At 40.0% G+C, this 16863-nt stretch overlaps 1 protein-coding gene and 1 pseudogene across 9 annotated transcripts in view; one reads left to right on the forward strand and one right to left on the reverse strand.

Moving 5' to 3' along the window:
• The window catches only part of LOC126603568 (disease resistance protein RUN1-like), a 36718-nt gene extending 35961 nt beyond the window's left edge, over positions 1-757 (forward strand). For all 9 annotated transcript variants that reach the window (XM_050270476.1, XM_050270470.1, XM_050270473.1 and 6 more), the window contains one exon: positions 85-757. In XM_050270476.1, the coding sequence (XP_050126433.1) occupies positions 85-633 (549 nt within the window). In that variant the 3' untranslated portion in view covers positions 634-757. The remainder of the gene's footprint in view (positions 1-84) is intronic.
• LOC126603575 (uncharacterized) overlaps positions 1-16863 on the reverse strand; it is a 28449-nt pseudogene that overhangs the window by 10723 nt on the left and 863 nt on the right.

Raw genomic sequence — 16863 nt, forward strand, 5'->3', positions numbered from 1 at the left:
TTGTTCTAATTATTATATCTATGAATTAGTTGGGCCTAACTGTTTGAATAATTAAATTTGAATTGTGGATTCTTGATGAAACAGGTATTCTTTGACTTTCGCACATATAGCATTTTCCTTCATGCAAGCAAGATTCCAGATGGATTTGACTTCACAAGCAAGATTCCAGATGGATTTGACTTCACAACACATAAACCTGTGCTGTCATTTATTCCACCTTTACATCCTAATCACAAAAGCTTGAATGTAGCTGTTTTATATGCCAAAAATGAACATCAGATTAAAGCCAGTGGACTAAATATGATTCACGTTCAAGTTATTCATGAGAAGGGGGGGAGTACTGGGTGGACCCATTCGTTACGCACAGTAGGTTTGCCAACTGAGAATGGAGATGTGTTGTGGCTTTGCCATATTCAATTTGAAAGCAAGGAAAGGGAATGTGTACGTGTTTCGGTGGAGATGAGTGATTTTTACCGGGTGAAGGAGTTGGGAATCCAGCTTTTGTACGCGCAGAATAATGTTGTTGCTGGACAAGTGTCACTGTCAGCATCACCGTACGGCCACAGAATGGGGCCATTAAGTTACTATGGCCGCCTTCCTCGAACTTGTTTCATTGAGAAAGTAGATTCATGAATTTTACTTGGTTAAACTAATAGAATTGTTAGTTAGAAACTAAATTAATAACTTATTAATTTTCCAATTATTTAATATTTTGCTAAATTTATAAATTTTTTGTAGTCTCAAGGCTATTAATTTATAGAGGTGTAACTGTACATGGTCAGTATAAGGTGATTCTAAACCAAAATATGAGTTTTAGGAAATAATAAGGAGATGTAAAGGGTTATAACTTGAGATGAAAGGGCATATACTTTATGATTTTTTGGGAAACTGGCCATTATCCTATAATTTCAAAAGTGATTAGCTAAAATGGAAATATAGACACGAACAACAATATAGACAACATATTGATAGGATGAAATGTCTAAATTACCCCCTTCTATAGTGGTCAATTTCCCTAGTTTTTTTTTTTTAAATGCACATCCGTCTTAGGGCTAACTCGATATTTAGTATTAGGTTCTTCATCCTAAATATTAAATTGAAACTGTTTAGTCATTTAAAATTTTAAAACATAAAGAAAAAACATCTGATTGAATATAACTGAAACAAAAATATGGATAAGAAAATGGACGCAAGCCATGGCCTTAATTATCCAACAGTTGCTCAACTTCTGGTGGCTATGGGGAGCACCCATTAAAGGAGAGGAAGGCACATTCATTCTCTCAGATTTATGGACAATGGGTAGGTTTCCCTTAAAAGTATGATCTGGTTGCCTTGCAGGTTGGGGTTCTGCCATAACATGCCAACAAGAAATAGGTTCCTTGTGGGACACTTCATTCGTGCCACTGGGATTAAGGGCACTTTGTCCCAAAGTCTCACTTCTGCCAGAGTCAGATTTTCTTTTCCCTGTTGAGTCAAGTTCTCAACTTTCAATCTAGAAATGATATGAATTTCCAGCCTTATTGTGTTCTGAGGTTCTGATCATCTTCTAATGAGGCATCCCAAATCAAGCATGCACTACCATGCTTGGATACATTACAGTAGTGTCCTCGCATGGCAGTGCATGATTCACTCGAGATACTGCCACAATGACATCTCTAATGTAGGTGAGTTTCTCTCATCTAGACATATGTTCACTGAGGTATTTACATGTGAAATTAAACTCTAAGAAAAGAAATTTTAAAATGAGAAAGAGATCCACCTAACCTTGTGTGTCGGTATGTAATTGGGCCACACAAGGACCAATGAACAAAAATTTTAAATTTCACAATACAAGCTTTAGTATTTTAACTGCATTTGATTTCATATTGTTTTAAGTTACAAAAAGTGAAGACAGGGAACAAAAATGGAAAGGTAATCTTTGTTAGGTCCTGTTCTAAAACAAATTTCGAGCACTCCAAATCTTGCAGTTTTTAGCAGCTCTGTGTTTGACCAATTAGTAGAGACAAAATTGGAGGAGATCATCCTGTAATTTCTAGTGAAACAAATCAAGGGCAAACAATTTTACGCCTCCCTTACCTAGTTTACCTTTCTTCTATGTCAACCTCTTCTCTAGCAAAATTTGATTAAGCCGAACCTGTGTGCGCTGTAAATTCCTACTTCTAATCTTGGGACGATGAAAATGGAGTGCAGCAGGAAGAAATATCGATTCCAGCAACCTCCATGGCATCACACACCCACTCGGGCACATCACCTTTCGGAAACTACAAGACAATAAGATGTGACACATTTCAAAGCTATGTGGTAGGTATTGCACAGAGGGGAAACAAATGCACAAGGCTCTCTAAGCAAACAATAACAGAGAAGAAACGAGAGAATCGTTGTATACACAATCGTTTTATACCAATAGCAAATGGCATAGTAGCCAACTAGAAGAGAGTAGTGATTCTGAAAATGGTTGGTGCAATATATAGTTTTTTAACTTTTCCTTTTAAGATTATTCACAAGAACATTCGATTTTTGTTAGAAACATTATATGGAGATTACAATAATTTGGCTAATTACATTATCGTTTATCAAATATATAATTTTCAACTTCTCCTCGAAGATGATTACATGAATGCTAAATGTTGGGTGCACCGGGAATATGTTGAGACAGAGAGAGAGAGAGAGAGAGGGAGAGTGAAAATTTGGACAAGCGGATATAAAAAGATGAAGGGCGTCTAAAGAAACTACCATTTGTTGCAGAAATTTGCATACAAACCTGCACACAAAAAAAAGTAAAAAAAAAATATTGAAGGGTTACACTAGCAACAAGAAGAACAAGTGAGAAATTCAATTGAAAAAAAAAAATATTATAGTCCAAATGACAGTTATGCATATTAACATCTTGCCGGGGAAATAACATCGACAAATAATAAAATTAATGACGGTAAGTATATTACACAACAAATAAAGACTACGGTTGAGAAGGGTAAAGCAAAGGCAAACATACTCTGGAAACCTTCCCTCGATTATTGAAGAGTGCAGATTTCTACTCAGCTGCATTTAAAAAGGGAAACAATAGCAGGTGGGATAGTTTTAGTTATATATTGTATATGAAAAAATAAATGGGAAAATAAACTATAAGTACCTTTGTGTTCTAACCTTCATCATGTAATATAAATTGTGATATGACAGAAGCTGAGATCCCATAGCATCTTTTGTAACCAGGCAATGAATGTAAGCTCTAGTATAATTTTTGCAGACCTACATTTGGAGAAATTGAAAGAAGCAGTTATGCATCCTTAATCAACTTTTGCATTAGTATTTCACGCAAAAGATTGGCCCATTTATGCGTACCATACAATCACATGTAGGATCAACAGGACGGGTATCTTCAGCCATCGCTTTGTGTTTGAGTTTCAGCACTCCCTGAAATAAACATCACATAAGATATTTTTCCTACGGTTGAGCTATGCATCCTCATATCAACAGAAAATTTAGTCCCCTTTATACCGTATAGAGGCGCCTAATAAAAGTACACTTGATTGGCAATATCCGCATGAACGTTGCAAGACACAGTTCTATGTGCATTAGCAAACATGAAACAGTAGCTGGAAAGCTTTGAAAAAACACCAACTTGTTTCAAGCATGAGCACTATAAAGTACAAAGTTCGTTCAGAAGAAAAAGAAGTAAGCGTATTTGTCACATTCATATAATAACAAATTTTAGGAGAACAATTAGCTTTAGCTGATAGAACAAGAAGCAAGCATCCATCAACAACAACAACAACAACAACAAAGCCTTTTCCCACTAAGTGGGGTCGGCTATATGAATCCTAGAACGCCATTGCGCTCGGTTTTGTGTCATGCCCTCCGTTAGATCCAAGTACTCTAAGTCTTTTCTTAGAGTCTCTTCCAAAGTTTTCCTAGGTCTTCCTCTACCCCTTCGGCCCTGAACCTCTGTCCCGTAGTCACATCTTCGAACCGGAGCGTCAGTCGGCCTTCTTTGCACATGTCCAAATCACCAGAGCCGATTTTCTCTCATCTTTCCTACAATTTCGGCTACTCCTACTTTACCTCGGATATCCTCATTCCCAATCTTATCCTTTCTCGTGTGCCCACACATCCCACGAAGCATCCTCATCTCCGCTACACCCATTTTGTGTACGTGTTGATGCTTCACCACCCAACATTCTCTGCCATACAACATCGCTGGCCTTATTGCCGTCCTATAAAATTTTCCCTTGAGCTTCAGTGGCCTACGACGGTCACACAACACGCCGGATGCACTCTTTCCATCCAGCTCGTATTCTATGGTTGAGATCTCCATCTAATTCTCCGTTCTCTTGCAAGATAGATCCTAGGTAACGAAAACGGTCGCTTTTTGTGATCTTCGCTAGATTGCTCCGGTCATTAGTGTGGATAAGTATATAAATGGATAGAGATAGGAAAGCAAACACAAGATGTACGTGGTTCACCCAGATTGGCTACGTCCACGGAATAGAAGAGTTCTCATTAATTGTGAAGGGTTTACACAAGTACATAGGTTCAAGCTCTCCTTTAGTGAGTACGAGTGAATGATTTAGTACAAATGACATTAGGAAATATTGTGGGAGAATGATCTCGTAATCACGAAACTTCTAAGTATCGGAGTGTGGTGTCGTCTTGACTTGCCTCATCTGTCTCATAGGTAGATGTGGCATCTTCTCTGGAAGTACTCTTCCTCCATCCAGGGGTGGTATCTTTAACTGGTGGAGATGCACAAGGTAATGTATCAATTTCACTTGAAGCTTACTTGTAGTTTCAGGCTTGGTCAAGCGCGATACAAACCATGTAGTAGGAGTCCCCCAAGTCGCCGAGCTAGGGGGTCTGCTGAAAGAGGTGACAGACAAGGTAAGCAATCAGAGCTCCGACTGATTGTTCACCTTCTCCCCATCTTGCAGCAGCATGAAGGATAAAGAGAAGAAAGATGAGAAGAGATGATATGAGATACTTTTGCTTTTGAAGAAGTAACTTTCCACAGGCTTATTCTTGAACTGAGCTGGAGGGTTTTCTGGTTTCCTCCAGAGTATAAGGCCGACTGAAGAATTTGAGGGTCAAAACAAGTCCATCAAATCTAGAGTACGTTCTACCCTGCTGATATGGGATACTTTTGCTTTTGACAGAGTAATGGATGTATCGGCACGTGTGCTGTTACGCTTGTCTCCACATGCTTCCTTGTATCCTTCGCACTTGCCCTATCTGTTCCTCAAGCAGATGCGGAATCTTCCCTGGAAACATAAGATGATGAAGATGAGTACTCGAGAGCAATGCCAGGTAAGTAATCAGGTAAGGGGTTCCAGGCAGTCAGTTCCTGGCTGGAAGCTTGATTCCAAGTGCTGACTGATTGCTCTCTTTCTCCTTGTCTTGCAAGTAAAAACAAGGCCAAAAGAAAAAACAGGGAAAAAGCATGATATGGGATACTCTTGCTTTTAACCCTGATGATATGAGATATTCTTGCTCTAGTATAGCTTGTTTGCAGAGGTATTATCGGGGGGAAAGAAAGCTGAATATTTCGAAAGGCTTTGTTGGGAGTGCCCTCTCAGATATGATGAAGGGTTGAGCATTTTTGCAGGTCTGCCTGTCCGTTGGGGATGGAGGTCGACATATATAGGAGTCTCCCTAACAACAAGTAGTAATGCTATTCCTTTACCCTGCTTGGTCATAGCACGGTAGTGGGAGCTGCCAGTTTCACATGTTTTAACTCTGTCAGAGCACTTTGAAAAAGTGGTCTGTGGTATCTGGCTCTCGAGATTCGGAGAACGATGCCTCTTCGATTTTTGAGAAAGCAATCATGCTGGGGGTCTGACTCTCGAGATTCGGAGAGCAGTGTCTCTTCGATTTTTGAGGAAGTAATCATGTTGGGAGTCTGGCTCTCGAGATTCGGAAGGCGGTGCCTCTTCGATTTTGGAGCAAGCAATCTTGTTGGGAGTGTTGTCTCGAATGTGAGTAAAGGTTGGACATGTTTGCTAGTCTACCTTGCCACGAAGCACAAAGGTTGACACACAGGGACTTTCCAATTATCCAGCAATGGTACTGTTCCTTTACCCTCTCTTCGATTTTGAGAAAGTAGTCATGTTGGGAGTCTGGCTCTCGAGATTTGGAGGAAGGTGCCTCTTCGATTTTGGAGCAAGCAATCTTGTTGGGACTGTTTTCTCGAATGTGAGTAAAGGTTGGGCATGTTTGCTAGTCTACCTTGCCACGAAGCACAGAGGTTGACACACAGGGACTTTCCAATTATCCAGCAGTGGTACTGTTCCTTTACCCTTGTGGGTAATAATATGGTAGCTAGACCTTCAAAATTTATGTGTCTAAACTTTGTTAGTGCTGTTTCTTTGCTATTCTTTTACCTTTCTTGGTCAGAGCGATGTAGTGGGAGCTGCAAGCTTCACGTGCTCAACTTTGGCAGAGAACTTTGGCAAAGTTATCTGTGGTACCCATGAGTTATTGTTGCGTGTGGGAAGTGGGTGATTGAACAGTAAGATTCATGTGCTTTCTACTTCACCAGAAGTCTTCGACAGAATGCCCATAATTTCTGCAAAGCTGAGTGTGCGTGTGACAGGTGCTGACAAGGCTAGAAAAGTAGGTGCCTCTTCGATTTCTGAGATCGGCCCTCGTGGTCTCTGAGCAGCCCAGCTTTTGAGAAAGCGAGCGCCTCTTCGATTGATTCGGAGAACGGTGCCTCACCGATTTTTGAGAAAGCAATCATGCTGGGGGTCTGGCTCTCGAGATTCGGGGAGCAGTGTCTCTTCGATTTTTGAGAAAGTAATCATGTTGGGAGAGTGGCTCTCGAGATTCGGAGGGCGGTGCCTCTTCGATTTTGGAGCAAGCAATCTTGTTGGGAGTGTTTTCTCGAATGTGAGTAAAGGTTGGGCATGTTTGCTAGTCTACCTTGCCACGAAGCACAGAGGTTGACACACAGGGACTTTCCAATTATCCAGCAATGGTACTGTTCCTTTACCCTCTCTTCGATTTTTAAGAAAGTAGTCATGTTGGGAGTCTGGCTCTTTAGATTCGGAGGACGGTGCCTCTTCGATTTTGGAGCAAGCAATCTTATTGGGAGTGTTTTCTCGAATGTGAGTAAAGGTTGGGCATGTTTGCTAGTCTACCTTGCCACGAAGCACAGAGGTTGACATACATGGACTTTCCAATTATCCAGCAGTGGTACTGTTCCTTTACCCTTGTGGGTAATAATATGGTAGCTAGACCTTCAAAATTTATGGGTCTAAACTTTGTTAGTGCTGTTTCTTTGCTATTCTTTTACCCTTCTTGGTCAGAGCGATGTAGTGGGAGCTGCAAGCTTCACGTGCTCAACTTTGGCAGAGAACTTTGGCAAAGTTATCTGTGGTACCCATGAGCTATTGTTGCGTGTGGGAAGTGGGTGATTGAACAGTAAGATTCATGTGTTTTCTACTTCCCCAGAAGTCTTTGACAGAATGCCCATAATTTCCGCAAAGCTGAGTGTGCGTGTGACAGGTGCTGACAAGGCTGGAAAAGTAGGTGCCTCTTCGATTTCTGAGATCGGCCCTCGTGGTCTCTAGGGAGCCCAGCTTTTGAGAAAGCGAGCGCCTCTTCGATTTCTGAGATCGGCCTTCGTGGTCTTTGAGCAGCCCAACTTTTGAGAAAGCAAACGGCTCTTCGATTTCTGAGATCAACCCTCGTGATCTCTAAGCAGCCCAACTTTTGAGAAAGCAAACGCCTCTTCGATTTCTGAGCAGGCGCCTCTTTGATTTCTGAAGCTCCGTCGAGTGCAGATTTTTATAGAGGCTGGCATTAAGTTCCAAAGCACACTTGAATCTCCACCAGTAGAAGCTTCATTCTTGCACTTCTAAGATCTTTATTTGTCCGACCTCTTCTCTCTTCAACACCTTTGAAAATGTCTGGCCCCTCCGACCGTCGTTTTGACTTGAACCTTGTTGAAGAGGCAGCCCCGCCTTCTCCAGACAACATATGGCGCCCATCCTTCGTCTCCCCAACTGGTCCTCTTACCGTTGGGGATTCCGTGATGAAGAATGATATGACCGCTGCGGTGGTGGCCAGGAACCTTCTCACTCCCAAAGATAACAGACTACTTTCCAAACGGTCTGATGAGTTAGCTGTTAAGGATTCGCTGGCTCTCAGTGTTCAGTGTGCAGGTTCTGTGTCTAATATGGCCCAACGCCTATTTGCTCGAACCCGCCAAGTTGAATCATTGGCGGCTGAAGTGATGAGTCTCAAACAGGAGATTAGAGGGCTCAAGCATGAGAATAAACAGTTGCACCGGCTCGCACATGACTATGCTACAAACATGAAGAGGAAGCTTGACCAGATGAAGGAAACTGATGGTCAGGTTTTACTTGATCATCAGAGATTTGTGGGTTTGTTCCAAAGGCATTTATTGCCTTCGTCTTCTGGGGCTGTACCGCGTAATGAAGCTCCAAATGATCAACCTCTGATGCCTCCTCCTTCTAGGGTTCTGTCCAGTACTGAGGCTCCAAATGATCCCCCTCCGGTGCCTTCTCTTTCTGGGGCTCTACCGACTGCTGAGACTTCTCCTAAGCAACCTTTGTGAAGGCTCCCTCTTGTGTGTTTATTTTGACTCATGTATATGTACATATTTGTAGCTTATCGGGGATATCAATAAATAAGCTTTCCTTCATTTCAACGTATTGTGTTAAATACACCAAAGCCTTCTTCGCTAAGTTCTTTGAATTTTCTTTTGTTGAAGCTTGTATGTTGAAGCTTTCTGAGTGGAGCATGTAGGTTGGGGTAGTGTTCCCTTAATTTCCCGAGTGAGGAAAACTTCTTGGTTGGAGACTTGGAAAATCCAAGTCACTGAGTGGGATCGGCTATATGAATCTTAGAACGCCATTGTGCTCGATCCTGTGTCATGTCCTTCGTTAGATCCAAGTACTCTAAGTCTTTTCTTAGAGTCTCTTCCAAAGTTTTCCTAGGTCTTCCTCTACCCCTTCGGCCCTGAACCTCTGTCCCATAGTCGCATCTTCTAATCGGAGCGTCAGTAGGCCTTCTTTGCACATGTCCAAACCACCGTAACCGATTTTCTCTCATCTTTCCTTCAATTTCGGCTACTCCTACTTTACCCCGGATATCCTCATTCCTAATCTTATCCTTTCTCGTGTGCCCACACATCCAACGAAGCATCCTCATCTCCGCTACACCCATTTTGTGTACGTGTTGATGTTTCACCGCCCAACATTCTGTGCCATACAGCATCGCCGGCCTTATTGCCGTCCTATAAAATTTTCCCTTGAGCTTCAGTGGCATACGGCGGTCACACAACACGCCGGATGCACTCTTCCACTTCATCCATCCAGCTTGTATTCTATGGTTGAGATCTCCATCTAATTCTCCGTTCTTTTGCAAGATAGATCCTAGGTAACGAAAACGGTCGCTCTTTGGTATTTCTTGATCTCCGATCCTCACCCCTAACTCGTTTTGGCCTCCATTTGCACTGAACTTGCACTCCATATATTCTGTCTTTGATCGGCTTAGGCGAAGACCTTTAGATTCCAACACTTCTCTCCAAAGGTTAAGCTTTGCATTTACCCCTTCCTGAGTTTCATCTATCAACACTATAGCGTCTGCGAAAAGCATACACCAAGGAATATCATCTTGAATATGTCCTGTTAACTCATCCATTACCAACGCAAAAAGGTAAGGACTTAAGGATGAGCCTTGATGTAATCCTACAGTTATGGGAAAGCTTTCGGTTTGTCCTTCATGAGTTCTTACGGCAGTCTTTGCTCCTTCATACATATCCTTTATAGCTTGGATATATGCTACTCGTACTCCTTTCTTCTCTAAAATCCTCCAAAGAATGTCTCTTGGGACCCTATCATACGCTTTTTCCAAATCTATAAAGACCATGTGTAAATCCTTTTTCCCATCTCTATATCTTTCCATCAATCTTCGTAAGAGATAGATTGCCTCCATGGTTGAGCGCCCTGGCATGAACCCGAATTGGTTGTCCGAAACCCGTGTCTCTTGCCTCAATCTATGCTCAATGACTCTCTCCCAGAGCTTCATTGTATGACTCATTAGCTTAATACCCCTATAGTTCATGCAATTTTGTACGTCGCCCTTATTCTTGTAGATAGGCACCAAAGTGCTCGTTCGCCACTCATTTGGCATCTTCTTCGTTTTCAAAATCCTATTGAAAAGGTCAGTGAGCCATGTTATACCTGTCTCTCCCAAAACTTTCCACACTTCGATTGGTATATCGTCTGGGCCTATTGCTTTTCTATGCTTCATCTTCTTCAAAGCTACAACCACTTCTTCCTTCCGGATTCGACGATAAAAGGAGTAGTTTCTACACTCTTCTGAGTTACTCAACTCCCCTAAAGAAGCACTCCTTTCATGTCCTTCATTGAAAAGATTATGAAAATAACCTCTCCATCTGTCTTTAACCGCGTTCTCTGTAGCAAGAACCTTTCCATCCTCATCCTTGATGCACCTCACTTGGTTTAGGTCCCTTGTCTTCTTTTCCCTTGCTCTAGCTAGTTTATAGATATCCAACTCTCCTTCTTTGGTATCTAGTCGTTTATACATATCGTCGTAAGCCGCTAACTTAGCTTCTCTGACAGCTTTCTTCGCCTCTTGCTTCGCTTTTCTATACCTTTCACCATTTTCATCGGTCCTCTCCTTGTATAAGGCTTTACAACATTCCTTCTTAGCCTTCACCTTTGTTTGTACCTCCTCATTCCACCACCAAGATTCCTTTTGGTGTGGGGCAAAGCCCTTGGACTCTCCTAATACCTCTTTTGCTACTTTTCGGATACAACTAGCCATGGAATCCCACATTTGGCTAGCTTCCCCCTCTCTATCCCACACACATTGGGTGATTACCTTCTCTTTGAAAATGGCTTGTTTTTCTTCTTTTAGATTCCACCATCTAGTTCTTGGGCACTTCCAAGTCTTGTTCTTTTGTCTTACTCTTTTGACATGTACATCCATCACCAACAAGCGATGTTGATTAGCCACGCTCTCTCCTGGTATAACTTTGCAATCTTTACAAGTTATACGATCCCCTTTCCTCATTAGAAGAAAATCTATTTGTGTTTTTGACGACCCACTCTTGTAGGTGATCACATGTTCTTCTCTCTTCTTAAAGAAGGTGTTGGCTAAGAAGAGATCATATGCCATTGCAAAATCCAAGATAGCTTCCCCATCCTCGTTTCTCTCCCCAAAACCATGGCCACCATGAAAACCTCCATAGTTGCCTGTCTCCCTGCCCACGTGTCCATTTAAATCTCCTCCTATAAATAACTTCTCCGTCTGAGCAATCCCTTGCACCAAGTCTCCAAGATCTTCCCAAAATTTCTCCTTCGAACTCGTATCCAACCCTACTTGAGGTGCGTACGCACTAATCACATTGATAAGTTCTTGTCCTATTACAATCTTGATTGCCATGATTCTATCTCCTACCCTCTTGACATCTACAACATCTTGTACCAAGGTCTTGTCCACGATGATGCCAACACCGTTTCTCGTTCTATTTGTGCCCGAATACCAAAGTTTAAACCCTGAGTTTTCTAGATCCTTTGCCTTACTACCAATCCACTTAGTTTCTTGTAGGCACATAATATTTATCCTTCTCCTCACCATAACTTCCACTACTTCCATAGATTTTCCCGTTAAGGTTCCTATATTCCACGTTCCTAAACGCATTTTGCTCTCTTGAACTCTACCCTTCTGTCCTAGCTTCTTCACCCTCCCCCGTCTAATAGGATCAAAGTACTTCTTTTGTGTGTCCCGGGTAAAGTTGATAGGAGCATATGCTCCCAAACAACTTTGAGTGGAGTCGTTCGAAAAGAAGTTTCTATGGCCCCCTTGCTCATTTAACACTGCATCCGGGTGCCGATGGAGATACAGCGACCCTTGCTCACTTATCACTGTGCTCGGGCCACACAGCGCGCCACTTACGGGTGACGCCTTAGCTTTAGCGCGATTTTGTTCTGGAAAGAAGCAAGCATCCATGCAAAATCAAAATTTGTATCTAATAAGGAATTATTCACCCATTCTAATTAAGAAAGAAACAACAATGATATATGAAGTTCAGAGTTCAAACTAATAATCCTGACCAAACAACCACACTTAGATGCAAACTTGATGGCATCAGCAATCCAACGGTTATTATTGAAGTGTTCAAATATATAAATCGTTCATGTAAAAATCTTTAGTACACATACACACACGCATAGAGGGGCTCTTGTAAGCACCTAAAATAAATAATTAATTTTTTGGTTGTATTCATTCTCTCTAGTAAGCAACTAAAATAAATAACTATTCATCCTGATGAAAGGACTATTTTAATCATAGATGTAATGGTTCAGGATTAGCTACTTATGACGATAACCAATTACTCCAGTCAGACGGAATACATAAATATATCCAATAAAAATGTAAACATGTAGATCACAATGTTTAAGTAATCACCTCGGGTGCAAGAGCTGTACCAAAGCGAGCAGTACGTGTAGGATAAACACAGTCATACATGTCAGCACCTAGAGCACTGCAAACAACAATATCCAGCGGATAACCAACACCCTGAAAGATGTGAAATAAATATCACGACTTAGGAAACATAAAAGAAAGACCTAAAGGAAAGTAGTAAAAATGACTAGTCTACAGCACCATAACATATCGTGGTTTCTCCTCAGGCAATGCAGCAGTGCACTGTGCAACCACACGCCAAAATGAATCCTTACTTTCACCGCCAGCAAGACCGCCAATAGCATAGCTGTCACAGAAGAAAACTCTGTCAACAAGAAAACTTCAGTTGCTATCAGTAGTTACCCACGCCACCAATATGAAACAGAAGTGCATGTGTAGAATTACAAAATTTTCCCTTCAGTGGAAAATTTTCCAAATCCCATTAACTATTAAAACAAGTGAAAACAAGTTGCTAATTCCGCAGAGAGTTTGAACCAATAAAGTTGAAATTAAGGAATTATACAGAAAAGTTCTTTTTCTCGTTGGAAGGAAAAGAAGAGTTTTAAATTTTTTTCTTCCACACTTGAAGTACACTCCAAAATATAATTAATAAGCTTTAGCTTTCTAAAAGACTAACATAAATGATCAAAAATTTTAAATATGCAGAATATTTATTAATTTTAAATATGCAAAATTAATAACTGATTGTATTCAATACAATCACCACCCTACGGTCAAATGATGATTGTATTAAATACATATATTCACATGAATTATACCTGACCGTCAGATGGTGATTAAATTAAATACATGTAAGTATTGTCGCCAGTCCCTTTATTATAAGCTATAATACAAATTCAACAATTATTGTTACTGGTTAACTTCAAAAACTAGAATGGGATATCAATGTGTTGGATAAAGCAACCTAGAACAAATCAGCCACCAAAGAGCACATACCCGGGTAAATTTCGATTCACCAAGCCCTTAACACATATATCTCTGTTCACAAGTCATGGCATAAAGCAATTTGTTAGTTGTTACAGAGATATTATTAGTATAAGGAACAGAGTAATAACAAAGAAATGCACTAAACGATCAACATAATGCAGGAAGATTACAGGTTCAGTTGAAGTTCACCTTAGTACAGGATCTAAGCCACCTTGTACAATACCAAATAAGTTCTGCTACGTTGGTCTCTTGTGAGCTGTTATTAACGCAATGCAGTTATAAGAACAATGCTGACCAGCTGACTCGAAAGCATAAAAATGGAGAACAAATAATATGCAATAAACAGGACAAAAGGATAACAAATGAAGCTAGGGCAATAAAACGAAAGAGGTACGCACAATCTAAGAATGTATACGCCTATTATGGATGACTTGGGGATCTAAGGAAGAACCGAAGAAGAAATAGCTCCACAAAGATAACTATTGAAATAGTTGGGATGTAAGCATAACATATCGTATAAATCTACTATGAGAAACTTGCCTAGTCATGATGTTGTAAATGTAAGAAACTCACTATTAACAATTAAATTGGACCATCAAAACAGGCTTTCACCTAATTGAATAAACTTAGCACTGCACAGTAGCTCTAAAGCCCAAGGATGAATCTTCTAGGAATCTAGGCCCTTATGGCAGATTGTCAGCATAGCCTTATCATACATGAGTTGATTATATATGAGTAAACATATACACATGCATGCATATACATATACAAGAAACACCAGTGACCATCACTACAATATATTTCACCTTCAATGCATCTATCTATCCATCGTATAGTGCGATACATAGCCTCCTCAACTCTTGGACCAGTGGTGGTGGTTTTGACTACATCATCTAGGGCCATAATAATATCTGCTCCAATTCTGTTCTGCACAGATCATTGAAGGTGCGTAAGGGAAGGTAGAGGGAAGCACTTAATGAGATCTATGAATTGCAGTATTAACTAACAGAAGTTTACTAGTACTGAAGTATTATGTTACTGTTACAAGTTCTATGATGGTTTTTTTTTTATAAAGTTTGTTCTATTTTGCTTTCTCTTCTTTCTATAATTCCATCTCTTAGTGCTACATTGATATCATTATGACATCTCTATGCAGGACATTCAATGGCATAGTATGCCTCAGACACCCAGTGATAAGACCTTGTTAATTAACCCAAAAATTGCCCCCAGATAACTAAAACCAAAATGAAATAGATGTACATACTTGGATTTGAATTGACTCCTCAGGTGTCAAGAGCATTGGCTTTCCATCAACTGGTGACTGAAGTAGGCAAATAATCAGTTATGGTCCTCATGGACAAACGCAAAATAACAATATTCTTGAATACACATAATAAAACAGCACGAATCATATAAGTACAAAATGAAAAATAGTAATATAGCATTGACAATAAACAAAGCGTTGACTTTTAAATAGAATAAATGACAACGCCCACCTATGCAAAATAAGATGCAAAAATATAAGAAAATGAATTTTTAAAGTTTGATATACAACATTTTTCCAAAGTATGAAACAATTATTGTAATCTACGAAAGATGAAGATAAATGTTTGTTCATTGGCAAAACAAATTGATATCCGCTTATTACCGTCTCCATCAACCCCCCACCCCACATTTCCAATAAAATATAGCATTATGGACCACACAAAGTATTTACATCACTCACTCTTTTCCAAACAATTGAAAAGTTACTTCAAATGCAATTGTTTAGAAAGTTTATAATGACATATTGGCCCTTAAGACTGGGGCAGGTGGCTGAAACGATAATCAAGTCACTAATAAGTACGAGCACAAAAGGTTAAGCATAGAGGTATCTCCATGCCCTCAGCTGTTCCGTTCGGTTCTCTCCAAGTACACCAAAACAAACAAGAACAACATCACCCTTCTTTCCCCATGTCCACCATTGCATTTGGCCAGTATGACTCACATGTATTTGATATTCGGAATGCAATCAAAAGAAGAAATAATCGATGACAGTAACTCTTTCACTACACAAAAGTGGCTTTGTTCATCCCAACAAATACCTACATTTCATTTCAAATCAATCAAATTCGGTGCTTTATGTTTCTCCTTTCATTCATGGAAGAAGATAATGGAGACAACTTGTTGGTGATTGTAAAATTTCGACAGAGCTTGATCCGGTGACCCATAATAGCTCAACATGAGTGAATTACACAATCATTATTCAGCAACACCTAAGTTGCAAAATACACTGACAAAATAAGACATTACCTGAAATGTTACACCTTCTTCGGTGATGTCAGCTAAATGCAATAATGATACCTGAAAACACAAAATGAATTGTAAGAGTTCACTGCATACATTATTACTGACGCAGAAAAAAAGAGTCCACGAAAACAGCATTGAGAAACTAGCCAACAAAACAACCATAGCCAATAGCATGAGTTCGTCAATCAAAGCTTAGAAGAATTATCAAAAACTGGCCTACACATTATGAAAGAAAGCCCGTTCTACTTCCAGCATAGCATACAATAGAAAAAGTAAGTTGGCTAGTAACTACATCTCTATTTAAAAACACCATCTTTGATATGTCATTCAGTTATTTATTAACAAAGTACAGTAAGCAAGCAAGTCATTGGAACAGTAGATATTGATATGTTCCATGCCTCCTGGACAAATGCAACATACTTAAATAAGGGAAAGCTTAACTATAGTAACATAAATTTCAATATAACTAGTAAGAATCATAAATTAGCAGCAAACCTGGATAATGAGAATGGAAAAGATGGAGGGGGAAGAAGCGGAAGGATTAGATAATAAATTCATCAAAATGCACAAGCATCCATTGGACGTGTTGCATAAGTAGTTCCAGATGGATTTGTCTTTCAATAGTACATCAACAAAACTATATATGTGGAAACAATTTAAGATGAAAAAACAATTCAATTAAATCAATATGTAACATATATGTAATACTGAGGGAAACCAACCATCTGAAAGCCACCAGAATCAGTAAGCAATGCTCTTGGCCAGTTCATAAATTTGTGGAGACCTCCCAACTCATCAAGAAGCTCGGAGGTTGGACGAAGTGCCAAATGATACGTATTCCCAAGTATTATTTGAGCACCAATATCTTCAAGCTGTTCAGTTGTCAACCCTTTTATAGTTCCTGAAACCAAGAAAACCTCATCCATATCATTGATTACTCCATACAACAAAGCCAAAGGCATCCATGAATGTTGTTCATATATGCACATCAATATCTATTATGAACAAAGAAAAAATTATCAACCCATTGAATATGGACAGTAGAAGCGAAAATGAACGTGTGTGTTCACACACGCATGAAGATTTTACACACAATGCACATACTGATAATGTTTTATAAATGTCAGCACCTAAAGCTAGCCCACAAAAATATGTTCCTGAGGCAACAAATCC

This window comes from Malus sylvestris, chromosome 15 (genome assembly GCF_916048215.2).
Source record: "Malus sylvestris chromosome 15, drMalSylv7.2, whole genome shotgun sequence".
In the NCBI taxonomy this organism is placed as follows: domain Eukaryota; kingdom Viridiplantae; phylum Streptophyta; class Magnoliopsida; order Rosales; family Rosaceae; genus Malus; species Malus sylvestris.